Source organism: Chelonia mydas, chromosome 7 (genome assembly GCF_015237465.2).
Source record: "Chelonia mydas isolate rCheMyd1 chromosome 7, rCheMyd1.pri.v2, whole genome shotgun sequence".
Taxonomy (NCBI): domain Eukaryota; kingdom Metazoa; phylum Chordata; order Testudines; family Cheloniidae; genus Chelonia; species Chelonia mydas.
In genome coordinates this window covers 55,380,291-55,395,177 of record NC_057853.1, presented here as the reverse complement: position 1 = coordinate 55,395,177, position 14,887 = coordinate 55,380,291, and the positions used below count along the sequence as shown (strand labels likewise).

Sequence of the window (14,887 nt, the reverse complement as noted above, 5' to 3'; positions counted from 1 at the left end):
TAGAAATTAGAAGAAGTTTTCTAACTATCAAGGAGGTTCTGGAACAGCTTTCCAATAGGAGTAGTGGGGGCAAACCACGCAAGTTTTAAGATGGAGCTTGGAAAGTTTATAAACAAAATTCTGTGACAGGGTTGCCTGCGAAAGCAAGGGACTAGACTCAAGACTGGAAGGGACTTCCCTACATAGGCACACAATGACCCAGGTCTAAACCAGCCTGATTAACCCTGGCAATGATGGTGGGAGTCAGGCTTTATAGCCCCTTTTATGTCTCCTATGGGAAAGAACTCCTAATCTCGGCAGACTGAAATGCTGGGTGGTTGAAAGAGCCCATTTCCTTCCCTTGGCATCAAAGCTGTTTTCCCCACTATTTTAAAAAAAAAAAACTTCTAAGGTTACTGAAGCCACTACTTCCATTCCAACAGGAAAAGTTTCTGTTCTCATACTGCACAGAAACATTTATGATGGAAGCAACAGTCTGATAGAGCACAAAACAACCCACTGCTGTTCCCATAGTCATGAAAATAAAAGAGCCATCCTCACCTACCAAAAAACCTGAGATGACAGAGAAGAGCATCAGTAACTGACTTGCTGTATGGCTAATCTTCTGGAAGTCAAGAAACAGCGTGGGGGAAAAAAGGGAAAGTAGAATACACAATGAAAGGGCACAAATATTCTCATGTGCCTGCCTGAGATAGAGAAAAACCCCATCTGTACTGGTAATCACCAAGTCACACAAACTGACTTCTTTTCCAAGCTGTTCCCATATCTATGGTGTGCTCTTGCTAACGGGGATGACGCAGAAAATTAGTCTGATAAAATATTGTTTTCATTCATATTTAGTAAAATCCATAACAATCTGTAAATATAGTAAATTAGTAACAAAAGGATTGTTTTCTAGGGTGGTTGCCAGTATCATTGACTGGTATCAGCAGATTCGTCTAAAGGATAGGGTCAATTTAAAAATCATGTTAACACATAAGTGCCTTTCCTTGTGTTAGCAACAATGCTTTAAATTGTTAAAACTGAAAGTTATAAAATCTAATTACATTTTGCCATTTATGCCTGTCACCAGGTCTCCACAGGCTTCCTCCCTCTTGAGCCTGCACCCTGTGTTTAGGCTGGTACTGTATAATAAAGAATCTTCCACACCTTCTTTTGCTGGATCACCCTAGTGTCTTTATTTACAGTGTTCGTGCAGTTCTCAGATCCCCCAACAGCTAGTGCCCCCCAGACCCTCCTGGCTTTTGAGGCTTCCTTCTTTGGTAAGGAGACCATGATACCACCCTCCTGTCTCCTCCCAAGCTAGCCCCCCCCCCCCCCCTGAGGTTTGCCCAGGGCTTTTATAGCCCTCTCATGCCTCAGCCCAGCTGTCAGTACTTAGCTCAGCATGTTACTCTAAGCCAGCCCTCATTAGGGCTTGCAGCTAGGCTCCCTGCTGTATACCAGTCTCTGTACTCCTGGCCTCCTGGCCAGAGAGCAGGCTGCAGCCAGCATTATGGCAGGGCCTTAAAGGGGTTTACCCCTGCCCTGCCACAATGCCCCTCATTGTTTTTGACTTTGTAAGATTAGGAAATAGAGAGTCTTATTTTGGCGACATTTGGCTACCAAGAACCTCAACCCATTATCCCCAACTGCTGGAAGAGGGAAGGCTATTGCAACTTTAACCAAGATAGTGGAACAGGTTTGGGGGACTAGGTCGTGTTGAAGAATGGTCCATCTTTTGTATTCGGTTCTGCCTGCTAGATATCTGAATTAAGCATCACACACACCCCTTAGCTGACAGAAGGAAGAAAGAGCTTTGCCAACTTCCTCCCCTCTAAAGCCTTCTGGGTACTGCAAGGGGTGAGAATTTTCACTACCCTATTGATTCTAAAAACTCTTGGTTGCTCTGAAAAAGAGGATTCCTCTATTCTACAATAGTCCCAAACTTTTCTGTATGCCCTCTGCTGCTGCTCGGAGCTCTCTCAAGCAGTAGCATAAAAATAACATGATTTTTGACACCTTCACTATTGCCTTTAGGGCTATAAATAGCAGCAATTACTGACTAATTAACTTCATTTTGCAGCAGCTTAAGGATATATAAGCAGCAGCAGCAACACTGGAGTTCTGTCTGCAGATTCACGAAGACAAAACTCCCTAGGTCTGCCTTTGGTATGGTAGGTTTTCACCATCTTAAAACATTCTGCCTGTTAAGCAAAACTTCATTTCCACAGAAGTTGATGGTATAGATCTCCACACTCAAAGACAGCTTTCCCCTGACCAGCCTTAAATAGATTTTTCAAGCCTAAGTCACATGAAGTTTATAATAATGAATACAAGATCCCAGTACATCTGTTCTAGCAATTTTAAAGGGAAATTTTCAGATTATCTAGCTAAAGTCAGAACATTATTTCTTTTAAGCACGTCTCCCTTCTTTAGTATTATGGAGGGGTAGGGGAAAAGAGCTTACATAGCAAAGAATAAGATTTCATGTCATCATCTTATTTGGTTTAGGGATCCCAGAGAGTGGGGCTCCTGAAAGTGCCAGGGGGACAGCTGTTTCTTTGACCTCTGTGTCCTTTGCAAGGTTTATCTTAAATATCAGAATTCTCTTACTCTAGCATGTGCAGAGAATGAGTTGTAACTAACTACCTTCCCCCCACCCCCAAGTCACAACAATCATCTTTCCAAGTCTTACCTAAAGGATAGACCATCCTTTTATCCAGCGGTTTTCGATTCAGTACTGGGTCGCGGAATGTAAGGCACTGGGTCACGGCAGCTCTGGTCAGCACCGCCGACCGGGCCGTTAAAAGTCCCGTCGGCGGTGCTGCCAGCCTAAGGCAGGCTAGTCCCTACCTGTTCCGACACTGCGCTGCGCCCCGGAAGCAGCCAGCAGCAGGTCCAGCTCCTAGGTGGGAGGGAGATGAGGGGGGGAAGGAAGATGACAACACAGAGCTCCACACTCCCATTGGTAGTTCTCGGCCAATGGGAGCTGGGGGGAGAGGAGCAGCGCCTGCAGGTGAGAGCAGCATGGAGTCACTTGCACGCCTCCGCCTAGGAGCCGGACCTGCTGCTGGCCACTTCTGGGGAGCAACGTGGTCCATGGCACAGGGACAGGCAGAAAGCCTGCCTCAGCACCGCCGCTAACTGGGAGCTGCCCAAAGTAAGCCCACACCCTGATCCCCTGCCCTACCCTGAACCCCAAACCTCTCATCACCGGCCTCACTCCAGAGCCTGCATCCCCTGCCCAGAGTCCTGACTCCTTCCCACACCCCAACCTCCTGCCCCAGCTCTGAGCCCCCCCCCAAACCTGGAACCCCCCTCCTGCACCCCAAATCCCTCATCCCCACCACAGAGCATGCACCTCCAGCCCAGCGCCCCCCCTCACACTCTGAACCCCTCATTCCCAGCCCCACCCCACACCCCAATCCTCTGCCCCAGCCCTGAGCCCTTCCCACACACCAACCCCCTCATCCCCAGCTCTGTTGAGTCGTGGACATCAACAATTTTCTTCAACTGGATCACCAGAAAAAAGGTTTGAAAACGACTGCTTTTATCCACCCATTTCCACTAGTGTTTACTACCAAAGTGGCTTAGTACTAGTGTTTAACCCACTGAAAAGGAAAAGCCTAATCTGTCTTTTTCCCCTTTTATCAGCCAGGGAAGTAAGAGCTACCTTACCTGACAGAGGAAATGGTAGTGGTTTCCGCTCCCTAGGTTAAGTCTGACTATGTTAAAAGAATGAGGAGTACTTGTGGAACCTTAGAGACTAACAAATTTATTTGGGCATAAGCTTTTGTGGGCTAAAACCCACTTCATCAGATGCATGGAGTAGAAAATACAGTAGGAGATATAGATATAGATATATAGATATAGATATATACACACACACACACACAGAGAACATGAAAAGATGGGGGTTGCCTTACCAACTCTAACGAGACAAATCAATTACAGTGGGCTATTATCAGCAGGAGGAAAAATCACTTTTATAGTGGTAATCAGGATGGCCCACTTCAAACAGTTGACAAGAAGGCTGAATAACAGTAGGGGGGGGGAAAATCAGGATGGGGAAATAGTTTTTAGTTTGTGTAATGACACATCCACTCCCAGTCTTTATTCAGGCCTAATTTGATGGTGTCCAGTTTGCAAATTAATTCCAGTTCTGCAGTTTCTCATTGGAGTCTGGTTTTGAAGTTTTTGTTGTTGAAGAATTGCCACTTTTAGGTCTGTAATTGAGTGTCCAGGGAGGTTGAAGTGTTCTCTGACTGGTTTTTGAGCGTTATAATTCTTGACGTCCGATTTGTGTCCATTTATTCTTTTGCACAGAGACTGTCCAGTATGGTCAATGTACATGGCAGAGGGGCATTACTGGCACATGATGGCATATATCACAATGGTAGATGTGAAGGTGAACGAGCCGCTGATGGTGTGTTCCCTATGTTAAGTGACCCTTACTACCTGTGCCAGTGACTGCCATCAAACAATGGCAGCTAATTTATAAATTCACAAGTGCAGAAATGAGCAGTCAAGTAGTGAAGCAGACTCAGTCACTCTGCCATATAGGTAAGTTAAGCTATATTTTGGAGATTCGCTGCTTCTGCTAGAAACTCCAAGGAAAGAGATCGGTTTATGTAAAGGTTTTTGCAAAGTCTTGGGAGCTTCAGTTAGATTTTGGCAATAGTCAAGATTTTGGGACACTGTACTCCATCTTGCATTTTATCTCTTCTTAAAGAGACACTCAACTTAAATTGCAAATAACCACTGGCACCTTAATATTTCAGTCTTAATAGTGTAAGTCCACTTTTTGCTTTATTGACGTATTGCATTTTCAGCTTGGCGAACAAAAATAACTATAAAGTCAGTTTCACTTTCAGATTCTTAATGTTTTAATACTGGAGTTTCTAGCCCTCGTGGGCTAATCATAATCTTCAAACACCAAGTGAACCTAAACCAATGCAGTGTTATCTTTCCAAGTGCGTCTGTGGCTGCTGATACGTGACAACACTATGCTGAGTGAACAGTCAGTTTTGCTGGTACAGTATTATGAAGAGTAGCAAGTGAAAGTGTGAACACTCCGAGTCTCAGGCTTCTTCTTGGGAAAGTTCTAAGCAACTGCAGAAGAACTGGAGAGAGCAGTAGAGACCATTCCCAGCCATGATGCAGTGGTGGAAAGTTTGAATAGTAGAATCCTTTCCCTACCTGACCCTCAGGAGAGTGCGCAAGAAAACTCCTCCTTTCCAACAGCCAAAGGAAGCAGAAGAGTGCCTCTATTTTCCAGCCATATGAAAGCAAGAAATCCAGTATGAAAATGGAGCCATCAGAGCATGGCCCAATGACAATGACCCAATAGGAATCCTTGTGCCTTCTCCCTTCCCAGCACTTGTGGGGCTAGCCTCCTCAGCAGTATGCTGCCTCTGGACCTCACGTGCACCCTCCATATTCCCATCTATATCTGCTTTTTGCTGGTATGCTTAGTCCTCTAGGGAGAAATTGAGTACATTTTTCAAGCAGACTCATAGCAGTTTCTCACTAGTCAATAAAATGCTTTGAAACTTAAACCATGCATGCTCATCTGCATTGCTTAGCTTATCAGACCAAGCTGCTCTGTGAACTCTTCATAAGTTATGAAGATTTACCAGACAAGTTAAGAGTAGCTATGCTAAAAAACTGACCTGCCTCAGCAAATGATTTTCCAAAAAAAAAAAAAAAAAAAAAAAAAATTTCCTGATACTGAAAGGACTTTAAAAGACCAATGATCTACTGTTAATTAATAGTACACGTTTTCTATTATTTTTCTTAAGTAACTTCATTGTGCTTTGTGTCTCTGTAGATAAAGATTTTACCATCAGCAATGATCAGTTTTACAGAAGACTACAAAAAACCTTTTCAAAGTGGAACTTCTACCAAGTTAAGTCAGTTTTGTAGCTCACTTTAACAGTCTTCGACACAGGTTACATGTAACCCACGTATTGTGCAATTTCACATTTAGTTTTAGAGATTCACTGTAAAAGCTAGGAGTTCATACAATATCATTCAGAAGAGGCAGTAAGACATTAATTATCCTGTTGATCATTATTTTAAATGTAGTAGTCCCATTATTTCTTTCTATGCATTTAACTGGAAAGTGATCAATCTTAACTGTGGAACTTCATGTCATTTCCCTCCCCTAAACCCAATTCCAATTTATTTTTAACTTTATATGCAATAAAGGTTCAAACGTTGCCTATATAAGGAAAATTAATGGTAGCAGTGCTTTCAGTCTGAATTGTTATAGAAAGTAGACCTCTCACATTTTTGGTTTTTCAATTTTGTGTTTTATCAACTTTTATTTTTATAAAAATACTGGGCAAAAAAAAAATCAATAGTGAAGCTTTTACAACTGGAAGATTAAACAAGATGAATAGAATAGTCAACAACATTAATTTTGGGCAGGATTTTCAAAAGTGCCGAACCACCCCAGGAGCTGCATGTGCTCAGCATAATTGAAAAAAATCTAGTCCCAGTAGTACCCACATTCTCACTTACAAGTTCTTCCTTTATTATGCTGAAGAGGGTTTGGAAGAGGTCCACATCTCATGTCTACCCCAACAGTAAAAACAGCAACACCATAATTCCAATTTTACACACCAGTAGGAACAGTCTTACCAGAACACACAAGTTTAAAGAGTAAGATTAAAGCCACAGAATACGTTCTGTTCTACAAAACAAGTTTTCCTTCAAAATCAACCTCAATACATTGTTTATATTCTACACTAAGTTTTTCTAAAGAGGATATATGGCTAAATATCTCATATGTCTGAGTTGCCCTGTTTTCAATAATACAGAAAAGCAAAGAGAAGTCCCTCTGATATCTACCTGTGCCAATATGTGGTATCGGGCAGTCATTTTATATGTACTCTCTACATAAATTAAGAGCTGCACTATTATATTTTGAAAACTCTTTAACCTTCAAAAATAAAAGCAATATACTCTACTTTCATACTGAGCATTCTTTGATTTTCTTCAATCCTGTCCACATTCAACATTTGAACGGCCATAATCAGTTACCACAAAAGTTTATTAGCCGCTGCAAGGAAATATCTTTAAGGATGAATGAGAGAGACAAAGAAATTCAGTGTTTAAGAGACCATTTGTAATAAAGGCCTCTGTTTTCATACAGAGTTGTGATCAGCAATAAGAAATCTACTAGTCAAGGGAACTGAAGGTGTTTCTTACCCAGGAGTTTTTAATTCAGAGATTCAATGTAGGGGATTTTTTAATATATCTTAGAATGCTTACCTTTAAATTTAATGTCCAGACCACTAAATTCCAATTCAACTCCTTGAAGTGCTTCTCCTAGTGTTTCATGATAATGACTGATGCTTTTTTTTGATCCCACGCAAAAGGGAAGAGAGAAGTATTTGTATGTCTCTTGGCGATTGTGATAAGGTCCTACTGTATTCATCCAAAGAACGACTTCTTCTTTATCTTGGTACTAAAAGAAAACATATTGAAACATATGAGAAGTCTACCTCAGGAAAATTAAGCACATCCATTCTTCATGTTATTTAGAGAGGCAGTGGTACATTTGTGGAGTTCAGAAAGGAGGGGTCCAACACCATCTGCTCTTTGAATTAGACAACTAAAAGAGCATCACATAGGACAAATATTTGGGGGAAAGGGGGATAGAAAAGGAGAAATCTATGCCTGCTCCTCTTCGGCATTTAAATATTTGGCATGAGGGTACGAAGCATCAGTGGCCCTTCACAGGTAACACTCCCAGAAATTGGAAGCATAGTAACTTACAAAAAGCATTAAAGATAAACTCCTTTATCTTTTTTATCTGCAACTGTATAAATTTACCAAAGACTGCATACAGGGTGCATAAATTGTACCTTGGTAGAACACAAGTACCCTCCATCTTAATAACTAGAAGTAGCAATGAGGGTAGCCCTCTCAACAGGATTTTGCCCTGGACTTCTCTGTAAAAGCAATTAAAACCTCACCTCTGGTAGCTACCTCTGGTCAGTAAATGTAGTACCCCAGCCAGTAGCTGTCTAAAGTTTTTTCAAGCTCTATCATAATAATTCCAAAACTCTTAATATATGCACTTCTCAGATAAATGTCTCCAGTAATGGTCAGATATTGGGATGGACTCACAAAAATAAGAATCAAAAGTGTTTAAGTTACCATGTGTGATACACTCGGTAAAATGCTAACCTTGACTTTTTTTTAATTGTGCTTTTAACAGTCTTCACAGGACTAAAATAGTTTACCTCTAGCCTTTTCTCCAAACTTCAATATATTGATGACTATACCATCAATTCACCTAACCACATGGATCCGGTTTTCAAGCCAGGAATAGGTGCATATAATTGTATTTGCACATGGCAAATCCCATTTTCAATCCTATTTAAGAGCTAAAATTCAGGCCCCATAAATAAGCAAGAATGAAGTGTTCTCACAAGGCTGAGATGTGCACAAATGGAACAAATATTTATGTTACTTTGAGTGGAAAGGGGAATCAAATGTCAATTAGTCATAAGTGCCTTTTTTATTGTGCAGTCAAAGTAACTGGTAGATGAGAGTTAGACATTTTTCATTTCAACAAACGAACAAAAGTCCTTAAACACAATAATTATGAATAGTTAACTACCATACGGCTAGTTGGGCCTAGAAAGAATTAGCTACAAACCCACATATAGAGTGCTTGAGTCATGAGCGCTTAAAAATATGTTTTATTCTGATTTATGCATTTAAGTCACCGTGTTTTGAGAAAAGATTGAATACTTTTGTTCCATCATGCCACTTTATTAACAAGTCAAAGCTGCATAAAATGGAAAGCCTTGTATTCTTTTGTATTATATCTGCAGCAATCGATGATAAATATCTGATCAGCTTCACTACTGCATGTCCAGCAATAATACTAACCAGCTACTTGTCAGTTTCACTTTACTTGGGAAGTAGCAGAGGTACACAGGAGATTTTAGGGATGGGGAAAGAGAAATGAGGAGGGAGCAAAGAAAAACCATACAACATGTGAGAGAAAGCCAGAAGTGGTTCCCCGCTCTCTACCAGCAACTTGAAAGGTTATACTGGCACAGCATTAACAATCCATCCTTGCAGAAAGCTGAGGGAAGGTGGGAAGTACAGCACTCAACAACTGAAGTGAGCATTAGGCGCCTTACCATGTTCCTGATTCTGCTGGCAGATTGGGGGCTGTATCCCCATCTTTCTCTCCTTTTGTAATGCTTGACTTGACTTTTGTACCTTCCTCCAGCTAGTGGTTTTTGAGTAAATGTTCAAGTACTCAAGCATTACCTGTCAAGATCCAAGTTCAGTACTGTTTCTCTCATGCAACAGCTAATGACATGCTGACTTGTAAACAGAGTGGTATTCTTTTTCAGGAGTGGATTATGTTAATTTTTTTAAACTTCTGAACTCTTGTCTTCCACAGAGAGTGAACAGGGAAAAAAATTAACTCCCATTTTAATAATGTACTTATTTGCAGGCAGTTTGTTACTGAATGGTGACCTCTAGACTTTTTGGAAGCATTCCAGGTCACCTTTAAAATGAATTAAATCAACTGTATACTATATGCAAGCATAAACATGGGGAAATAGTTTTACTTTGTGTAATGACACATCCACTCCCAGCCTTTATTCAAGCCTAATTTAATGGTGTCCAGTTTGCAAATTAATTCCAATTCAGCAGCAATATTACAACAAAAAAAACTTCAAAAACAGACTCCAACAAGAGACTGCTGAACTGGAATTAATTTGCAAACTGGACACCATTAAATTAGGCTTGAATAAAGACTGGGAGTGGATGTGTCATTAGCCAAAGTAAAAGTATTTCCCCATATTTATTTTTTCCCCCTACTGTTCCTCACACGTTCTTGTCAACTGCTGGAAATGGCCCATCTTGATTATCACTAAAGTTTTTTTTTTCTCTCCTGCTGGTAATAGCTCACCTTAACTGATCACTCTCGATATAGTGTGTACGATAACACCCATTGTTTCATGTTCTCCGTGTGTGTGTGTGTATATATCTCTCTTCCTAATATATTTTCCACTGCATGCATCCGATGAAGTGGGTTTTAGCCCACGAAAGCTGATGCTCAAATAAATTTGTTAGTCTCTAAGGTACCACAAGTACTCCTGTTCTTATTGTGAAATGGGTTATCAGTTTCAGTCTTAGGCCATTGAATAAGCAAATTAAAAGACAAAGACTCCCCCTGCATCTCACAAAGAGATGAGATAAAGATGGAGCATCAGATTCCACCAAGTTTCCTGGTCATTCATTACTTTATTTAAAGCAGATGTGTGTTTATTGGTAATAGTGTTTGCTACGAGCACTCTCTCCACCTTGCTATCAGAAAACTAGTTTTGATCAGTACTTTCATCTAGCAGGAACCAAAGATGCAAAAATAATCTCCACCAAAACACAATGAAACGTACATCTCTTCCTCGTCATTCAAAAAACTTCATAATTAGAAAGCCATAATATCCTATCCCACAATATTTAATTAAACCTGGAGTCTTCAAGAGTAAAATGATCAGAAGAGGACAACTTCAATAATTCCAGTAAGATGTTTATCACACTTCCTCGCTATACTACCAACAAACCCTAAAAACAGGAAGCACTCAAACTGGTACCTGGACAACTCCAACATCCCGGAAGACAGGAGCAGCTCTTGTCTAAGAGAACAACTTAACTCTCTTGTACCTTGGACTGTAAACCCTCTGGGGGAGAGATCACACCTTGCCCATAAAGCACCATTTATTTATACAGTGCCATAAAGTATCAGTGTAGCAATCTTACAAATAACAGTTGCCATTCTCCCAACAGTATGAAGTGTGACTTGCCAAGAAGCCAAGACAACTACAAGTACAAGCCAAGCCAACTGTTCCCTCCTTAATTAAGCACACAACAGAAGTATTAGAAAATTTAGGTGCTTGGAAACAGACTGATTTTTTGAAGTAGGAAGAACTACCACTTGTTACACAAAAAAATATATAAAGCTATACACAAAAACAGTGTATCTAAAAGTGTCTTTTACTATTATTAGCTTCATCCTTGCAATACATCCCTACAATGAATTGTACGGGATGTTCAACTTAGATTGTAAGTTCCTTGGGGGACGGACCTCTCACTTTGTGTGTGAATAATTGTATTGCTATTTCTTCCAACCCAAAAAACCCACTGAAATAAAATATACTACACAATTATTCTTCAAACCTAAGAAGCACACAAAAAGGAAATCTTGCCATTTTTGCAGACAAAGACAATAACTGAGCCTCCAGTCCACTAATAAGTCAGGCCTACCACTCTTAAATGTATCCAGTTAGTATCTAAGGTCATAAATCAACTTACTTGTTTTAGCACAGACGCTGTTATGATCAAACAAACCAATCAGAATCTGCAAAAAATCTCAATGGATGCTGAGCTGTCTGGACAAATGCAGATCTTCTGACAAAGCTCTGAATTTGACTATCTGCTGTTGATTCCACCTATTAGCCACACCCCTCTTTCTAATCATTCCACCCATAGGTTTCTAGACAGTCCTAATTTTCTTGTTGTTCCCTAATATGCATAATAACCATGGATGTTCTCACTCCCCTATTAACAGTTAAAGTTATAATCAGAATGAAATTAGAGCCTAATATTTTAGCATAAAAAAAACCTTTCAAATATGTTCATGTCAATACTTTGGAGTGACTAGTCCAACCATTAAAAAAACAAAATCTAAAGAGTTGGTCTTTCCTTAAAAAAGGTTTTAACCTGGACAAAACTCATCAATTCCCATGGTGATGTAGAAGCGATGCTATTTGTGTATAGGTTACTGCACAGTAAGAAGTTACTAAAGGATGCAGCTGAAGCAAAGTGTACCGGCAAAATTTTAAAGGCACCTAAGATTTGTTTCTAGAGAACCAAAGAACACAGTATTATGGGGAAGAATTAGGAACATTGTGTTAAGCTTTATTAAAAGCATCTACACCTTTCAAAGACAGCAAACCAAAATCTGAATAGATCAATTGTCACTAAGTTCCTAAACTACTTCATAAAATCCATGGCCACACACTGTGAAGACACAGTGGCTGACAGGCAGCACCTTGTACTGATAAAGTTTATTTCCTACACAGAAGCATGAGTGTCTGATGAGTATCTGAACACTATGTGGAAGCAGGCTGCTCTTAAGTCAAAAGTCCTGAACAAGTCTTGCACTGAAAGATTAGTGATGGAGGCCAAAAACAGTATATGGGATTTGAAAGTCCTGAGGCATTGTTTAACTTGCTTAGATCTATACAATGGAAGAAAGGCTGTCCTTCAATATATGGAAGTGTCAGGAGTTAAAGATCTTTTTCCCTTGTTCTGACTTGGAATTTCTTCCATACCCCCTTCCTCAAGAAAATCCACCCTAGGCAATGGATCATGAGGGTCTCTTAGAAGGGATAGGGAAGGCGAGTTTGGCAGCAGTATAGATTGGAATTGAATGGTATCACCTAAGACCCACCAATCTGTTACTCCATGCCATGCCACTAGTATATGAATCAAATGAACCCCCCAAAAGGAGGAAAAAGGGGAAGGGCACACAAGCTGAAGACCGAGGGGTCTTAAGATGTAGCACCACAAAGTGCGCTTCAGTAACTGAGTCAAGGTAACAAAAGGTACAGTTAATCGTGTTTGGATCCTTGTCTGAAAGAAAGGCTTGCAGCCTTCTTGCAAAGTGCAGAGGAAAAACACACTCAAGTCTGCTCACTGAAGATCAAGGAGCATATGAGAAACCAACATGACACCCATTCGCCCTTCACACCTACGTACCAGGCTATAAACCTAAGTAACAAGTGGCAGGCACTCCCTCAGTTTGGAGAAATTATTTCAGGCACTAGGTAAGTCATTCAGCCACATCATACAGGTCTGTGAGACTGAGTTTTAAATCAATGTCATCAATATATAGAAGTCACTAAACCTACATCTTCTCACAAACCTTTCTAATTAGCCTCACACTCTGAGCAGATGTGACCAAACAGAGTCCTGAATGAGAGAATCTATTTGGCAACTGCACATTTACTCAGTTCTATCCTCTATGATCTTAGAAACCAAAACAGCAAATCAAAGTCCCTTTTACTTCTGCTAGGGTATCGAAAGCAGCATTGAATAAGGCATGCCACGGAGGAGCCAGATGGTCTTTTCTTAAAATCACTTGTACTGTAAGATTATGTAACTGGATGTGATAGTTTCAGTCTCCTGCTATTCAAACAGCAATTTCCTCTTTAGCTACAGAAGATTCACTGACAGCTGGATTTAGGCATTTGGAGAAGAAAAAAATGAAGAATGCATCAGGAGCTCCCTATGAGGACAAACAGAATAGTCAGTGAAGAGTTAGCAGTGATCAGGTAAAGTGTGTGAGAACAACAGTGTCAAAGTCTAACTCAACAGTAAGATAAGCCAACAAAACTAGGAGAAAGTAAGAGCAGATAAACAGACTTATCTAAAGAGAGCTTCTGGTTCTCACAGCACACAAGATGGTAAGGGTTTTGATCTGTCTTGTTTAAATATATGAAATAAACATTTTTACAAAGGAATACATTTCTGCCTCAGCTAGAAATTAATTCTAATGAGTCTTGTGGGTGACAAGCAGTAATGCAGTAATTGTGCAAAGTGGTGAAACAAGTCAGTGGTCAGTCATGATTATTGGAGCAGGGGAGATGAGTTGATAACTATAGATTTTAAATTTAGGTAAAGTTACAGTAACTCCTCACTTAACGTTGTAGTTATGTTCCTGAAAAATGCTACTTTAAGCAAATCCAATTTCCCCATAAGAATTAATGTAAATGGGGGGCGGGGTTAGGTTCCAGGGAAATTTTTTTTGACAAAAGACTGTGTGTGTGTATAGAATTAATATATATATATATATATAAATATACACAGTATAAGTTTTAAACAAACAATTTAATACTGTACACAGTAATGATGATTGTGAAGCTTGGTTGAGGTGGTGAAGTCAGAGGGTGGGATATTTCCCAGGGGATGCCTTACTGCTAAAATGATGAACTAGCACTCCGCTGAGCTCTCAAGGTTTAACACATTGTTGTTAATGTAGCCTCACACTCTACAAGACAGCATGAATGGAGGGAGAGGAGACAGCATGGCAGACACACTGTGTGTGTGTGTGTGTGTGTGTGTGTGTGTGTGTGTGCGTGCGCGCGTGCGCGAGAGAGAGAGAGAGAGAGAGACACACACACACACATTGCCCCTTTAAGTACGCTGACACCACTCTAAGTACACTGCCCTTTTAGTAGATCAGCAAGTTAAGACAGCAGCTGCTGCCAGCAAGCTCCCTCCCTCCTGAGCCCTGTCCTGTCCCCCACCCTGCTTTATGGAAATGGAGTAAAGTAGTGGGGGGGTGGGTGGACACCCTAACATTAGCACCCCTCTTCCCCGCCCCCCGCTTTGCACAGGAAGCAGGAGGCTCCTGGGAGCAGCTCCAAGGCAGAGGGCAGGATAGCACACGGCAGTGCGGGGAGGGACAGATGAACTGCCCCGCAATTGGTAGCCTGCTGGGCAGCTCCCACACAGGGAACTTAGGGGATCAGGGAGCTGATAGGGGGCTGCCGGTCCACCATGATTCCAAGCCCCCACCAGCTAGCTCCAAGGGGCTGCTCTTCCTGCAAGCAGTGGACAAAGCAGGCAGCTGCTAAACACAGTTATAAGGGAGCATTGCGCAACTTTAAACAAGCATGTTCTCTAATTGATCAGCAAAGCAATGAAACAACGTTAACAGAGATGACTTTAAGTGAGGAGTTACTGTACTTCATTACCAAGATGCAATTCCTGTTTATAATAAAAACGTAAGCAAATTTACTGGTCTATTTAAATGCAATTTTAGATTTGTTTGGCTATGAAAACAAGCTTTAGTCAA

The 14,887-nt window shown here is 40.8% G+C and overlaps 1 protein-coding gene across 2 annotated transcripts in view; it reads right to left on the bottom strand.

The window, feature by feature from the left end:
- TM9SF3 (transmembrane 9 superfamily member 3) overlaps window positions 1-14,887 on the bottom strand; it is an 82,434-nt gene that overhangs the window by 59,345 nt on the left and 8,202 nt on the right. For both annotated transcript variants that reach the window (XM_037903415.2, XM_037903416.2), the window contains exon 2: window positions 7,261-7,456. In XM_037903415.2, coding sequence (XP_037759343.1) covers window positions 7,261-7,456 — 196 coding nt within the window. The remainder of the gene's footprint in view (window positions 1-7,260; window positions 7,457-14,887) is intronic.